Consider the following 5,300-nt stretch of genomic DNA (forward strand, 5'->3'; position numbering starts at 1 on the left):
TATATATAATTTACACAGCAGCGCCGTATGAGTGCAGGTTAGCTTACTTGATTGGCCATTTCCTTTTCCACCCACCAGATGACGACAAATCTAAAACTGAATTTCTTTGTACACTTCCATTGACTATGATCAATAAAATCAGGATACTGTTAGTTTGCATATCTTACTTCACGTCAGCGGGTGTTTAAATTTTAGTTTTGGTGACCAAGGAAGTTCAACATCATTGGCGGGAAATTAATTTCATTTTAGCCAATACTAGCCTATAAACCGTCTCATTTTATAGGTTATCCATTTCTATTCACCGTGTGAAACATGCTGCCTAGCGATAATTAACAGTTAATGTTTAATAATTAAGATTGATTTGTGTCCAGACCACTGCTATAGCCCATTATGTTTTTAGCATGACTCTCAAAACTGTAAATAGGACAACATGCCGAATTCTTGACTATCATTTCTATTTCTTCTATTCTGTTCTGTTCTATTCTATTCCATTGTATTCTATTCCAGGGGTTTTCAACCAGTTGTCCGGGGACCACCAGTGGTCCTTGATGGGATTCCCAGCCAAATTAATAGTTAGCAACCAAATTGACCCTTATATGTCTGTAACTCTGAGAGTGTACAAATGGAACCAAATGGACCCGTTACACTCTAAGAGTTAAATGAACACTGATGATGGTTATACAGTGTAGATTGGGACCCCCAATAAACCTAAATGGTTGAGTCCCTGGCATATCTTTTCAAATGGGGGGTCCGTGGGCTAATATGTGTCAATTTGGTGGTCCTTGTCTGACGCGAAAAAGGTTGAAAACCACTGTTCTATTCTATTATTTCTTTGTCGGGAAAAAGCGCTGCATTTCGCATGCAGTCCAATAGCCTACTGAACCGATAAGTGCGCCACTGGAGAGTTTTGGGGCACTCCCTTGTGTGCTCACTGCTCAGCAAGAAAACTCTACCTGTTAACGCTGCTCCGTGCCTGAGAGCACCTTTTCATGTGAAGGGACACGTGTCGCGTGTGGTAAAACTACTGTATGGGATGACAAGGTTGGAAAACGGGTAGAGATGCAAAGAAAGTTGTTTTGATTGATCTCCTCCATGAGATGCGAGCGAATTTCCTGAGAGAGAGTAAGCTAAAAGCATGGCGAGTTCAAGTTCTGAACTTGTCACTCCTCTAATAACAACCGGATCTAATAACTCTTATGTCACTGGATCTAATAACTCTTATCTCACTGAAGTCCGAGAGAATCCACTCAGGGTAGGTCATCACAGCTTTTTTGTTGTTTAAGTTTTATATCATAAATAATAAATATACTGTACATTGTCTAATATAGCTGTTAGTTTCAAAGATCATGGTCACATATAAAGCCTATTGCTAAGACTGTGAGACTGTTTGCTAAATGTTAAATTACATTATCAGTGTCTGTTTTTCATTACTTTAACCAATATATATGAACTTCATTTATTATCGGAAAAAAAGAGATAAGACATTTTGAGTTTTTAAGAACTCCCCTCCTCACTGTGTTAAGAGGAGGAAGTTCAGAACTAATGCCAGGGAGAACAATCAAGTTGTCACTGGACATTTATGAAGCCAAAATACAACTCTGCAACCCTGAAGCTTTTTGGGTAATGACAACTCATGGGGATGCTTGACAGCTTTAAGATGTATTGATGCTGGCACACTTCAAAACTATTTTCTAAACTAACTAGAATCTAGAGTGATCATAAGTACATGCTCATGTTGAAAGGGCTCATGCAGCCTCTATGTAAATGAGAATAATGGGGGTATATGATCACTCTCTCCCTCTCTCATAGTCTACACTGTATGTGCACGCATGTGCTGTGCAGGAAGACTTTTTGTGTCTCACAGTGTGTGTGTGTGTGTGTGTGTGTGTGTGTGTGTGTGTGTGTGTGTGTGTGTGTGTGTGTGTGTGTGTGTGTGTGTGTGTGTGTGTGTGTGTGGTCACAGACTCTACTGTACCTCCACACTGTTTCATTGTGTTTGTGTGTGTGTATAATGCATGTCCTCCCTCCTACTGCCTGGCATGTACATTCTCCTCATGCTCGTCTTCCAATCCTGTGTCAGTCCATTCTTTGTTTCTTGCTAGTTACTCTTCTGTGACATTAAAGTCAGGGGTGGGTAGAGGTGCGGGGGCACAGACAGAGAGAGAGAGAGAGGGAATCACAGAGAAACCGAGCGAGGGTGGGAGCGGTGATTGGGTGTGAGTAATGGCCCCGGGGCTAGGCTGTGAAAGAATACAACTACTGTACAATACTGGAAATTTGCCACCCAGCACCATCCTGGCTCTTTCAATGAATTCAACTCCCGCCTTGTCCTGCACGTGTACCCTCTCTCTCTCTCTCTCTCGCTGTGTGGTCATGCACAAACTAGGTTTGATTGACAGATTGATTTCCCATTTCACACTCCTGTTAGTTGTGTAGCACCTCTGAGGGCAGGTCAATTTACCTTGTTATTGTTCTTTTTGGACCATTATTACTTGGCCCAATAGGTTTTTGTGATATCATCAAATTGTCAGCATCGGATTCGCTCCACCCAGAGGCTCAAAACCTGACTAGAGATCTGATCAGCAAGTGTAACTGAAAACACCAGTACGAGCATTCAGGGCTTTCTTTTTCTTTTCTTTGTTCTGATTGGTGATGATGATCATTCCCTCCTCCCTCTTATGCACTCTCATCAGAAATAGTTTATTGGCTGTGTACATTCACTCATTTGCACAAAAATACCCCAAAAAATTGAAATGGGAATTCAAATCTTAAAACGGAAAGATCTGATGACACTGAGTTATATGTACTTTACTGTATACAGTGTTGGGTAAATTACTGTGCAGTTTGAAAGAGGCGTGAAATTTAGATGTTAAACAGTGCTAATGAGTGTTAATGAGTAGTTGAAAATATTTTAATAATAATAATGAGTATTAATTAGTACAAGCCCTTGTCTCTAGAGTGACACAAATCTAGACACATCAAGTCTTGCCCACCCTCCCATCCCCTTAGCCACCACCTCTGGCCATGGAGACTGAAAGGCCCATCCAGAGATCACCTCATCCTGGGGAGGGACAGATCACCATTGTCAGTAGACACAAAGAGACACACTGTCTGGCTGTCTGTGTCCCTGGGGCCTGGAGATACATGAACAGGAAGGGGAACATCGCTGTCAGTCACTCCATCAGCCTCCAGGCCCATTCTGTTCCATCATTCTGACCCTGAGTTAGAACTAGAGGGGAAATTCAGACTGACTCCTAATGGCAGCTGGGGGACAGTGCCAAGGAGGCTAACCACTTAAGGCTGAATTATACTTTGTTGTTCCGCGGTGTCACGCGACGAAAATAGCCAATCTGCAAGCTCACGACGTGTCACACCGTGCCACGTTGTTGTGAGCTTGTAGGTCGGCTATTTTCACTGAAAATATCAGCAGTCATTCACAGTGGCAGCCAATGGAAGCTGTTCTACTTTATCTTCAACAGAAATATGTCAGGCTAAATTGTCATGAATTTGACAGTGTCCCTGGTGTGTGTGTGTGTGTGTGTGTGTGTGTGTGTGTGTGTGTGTGTGTGTGTGTGTGTGTGTGTGTGTGTGTGTGCTAGGCTTTCAGATTTACCCCTTTATTTGGAATTCTGGAACTGAAGTTCACACTGCTTTAGGGACTGTCTATAACGATGAATGTGCTCAATGGCTGTGATACACTATGTGGTGTTGTCTCTCCTGTTGATACTGATATATTCCGCTGTAACTGGGGTACTGTTTGGGTCGGGTCATGATGTCTGTCTGTTGTGTAAACAAACAAAAATGGATCCTTAACCATTCTAGAGCACTATTTTGATTCGCACACAGGAAAAAGTATCAAATTACTAGAGCACTATTTTGATTCGCACATAGGAAAAAGCAAATCAAATTACATCACCAGTGGTTTTCATTTTAAGCACTGGGTGTTGTATGCAGTGACTCACTTATTTCATTGTATGGTGGTATGAACAATTATGTGTATACTACTTATCTTCTATTTGTTTTTATTTTCTCTGGATTGTCTGTGTAATCTTGAGATAACCTTGAGATGAAAATCGTGTTTCAATCCAAGTCGGTCCACTGGTCCATTATACTTTAATACATGCTCCACAAACAGAAAGAGTTGTGTGACCTGAAGCGACCTTACTGACAAAGCAAGTGATGATTTTAATGTTTACCAAGCAAGCAGCAGAGCCAAGGGCACTCCCAGTTTACCAGCTTGGCCTGGCTTTGCTCCTTTGTTTGCACTTCCTGAGACAGGAAAAGTTTGCTTTCCCAGCCTCTCTTCTGCTTTCGCTTCCTGTATCTTTCCGTCTCTCTAATACAGGCATTTTGTGAGACAAAAATAGGTGAATGTTGCACAAATTGCAATGGAATATTTGATAAATGTTTATTATTCATAAAAGACTACTCTATAACATATAAAAAGTCTTGTGTTGGAAAGTATTTATCTAAAGTATTTCTTAACCATACCAATTATTATTTGCTTCCCAAATAATATTTGAACACTTAGTAGTTATATACAAGGCAACATAAATGGCACAGATCCATATAAATGTTGGCATTGATTAACATTCATTTTAAATATCACTTAAAACAGCACTTTTATATTACTTTCAAAATATTTGTGACTGCCAAATTGCCACTAATCAACAGAAATGTTGCCACTGATGAACATGAACTTAAATATAATCAGTAATCAGTTGTCTCGCTCATCTTCATCGTCATCACACACAGCCTGAGATGAATTTGCACAGCCCAATCCTTTGCCATTGCTACATGCAACGAAAATTGTCCAGCAGGTGCATCTGATGATGATAGGGGAGTTCCACTGGAGCTGTTGGAAAGTCAGTTTGGGCATGGGCAAGCCCCAATCACTCTCATTCCATTCACATTCTTGTGGCAGAACTCAGGAGTCACTGTGGTACGTCTCTGTTGCTGACATAGGTGGCAGACTCTGAGGATGTACAGTGAAGTGGTTGTAGTCACCTTCTCACAACATTTGTTGCAGTGCGGTGGTAGAATCCACTGCTTTCTGCACTGAGGAGATCAACAGCACCTGTGGGGATGGTATGTCTGTCAGTTCTTCATCTGTAGGTGACCACTGAGCTTTTTGATGAACTGCTGCTTGTTAGTGTTCTTTATAAAGAACTCATCTTTGTTCAATGTAACAGGCATGTTATCCTCATCCAAGGTTACGGTTGCTCCAGTCTGCATGCTCTCCTGAGGTGTGTCATGTCTTTGGTGGATGTGACTGATTATTGAATGTATACTCAGCAGTT

General features: G+C 41.4%; 1 protein-coding gene across 1 annotated transcript in view; it reads left to right on the forward strand.

The window, feature by feature from the left end:
• Nucleotides 1–955: 955 nt before the first annotated feature.
• Nucleotides 956–5,300, forward strand: part of nipal2 (NIPA like domain containing 2) — a 33,111-nt gene continuing 28,766 nt past the window's right edge. Inside the window, exon 1 of the mRNA XM_084050632.1 lies at nucleotides 956–1,252. Coding sequence (XP_083906758.1) covers nucleotides 1,136–1,252 — 117 coding nt within the window. The 5' untranslated portion in view covers nucleotides 956–1,135. The remainder of the gene's footprint in view (nucleotides 1,253–5,300) is intronic.

Source organism: Gymnoscopelus microlampas (genome assembly GCF_963454915.1).
Source record: "Gymnoscopelus microlampas genome assembly, chromosome: 3".
In the NCBI taxonomy this organism is placed as follows: domain Eukaryota; kingdom Metazoa; phylum Chordata; class Actinopteri; order Myctophiformes; family Myctophidae; genus Gymnoscopelus; species Gymnoscopelus microlampas.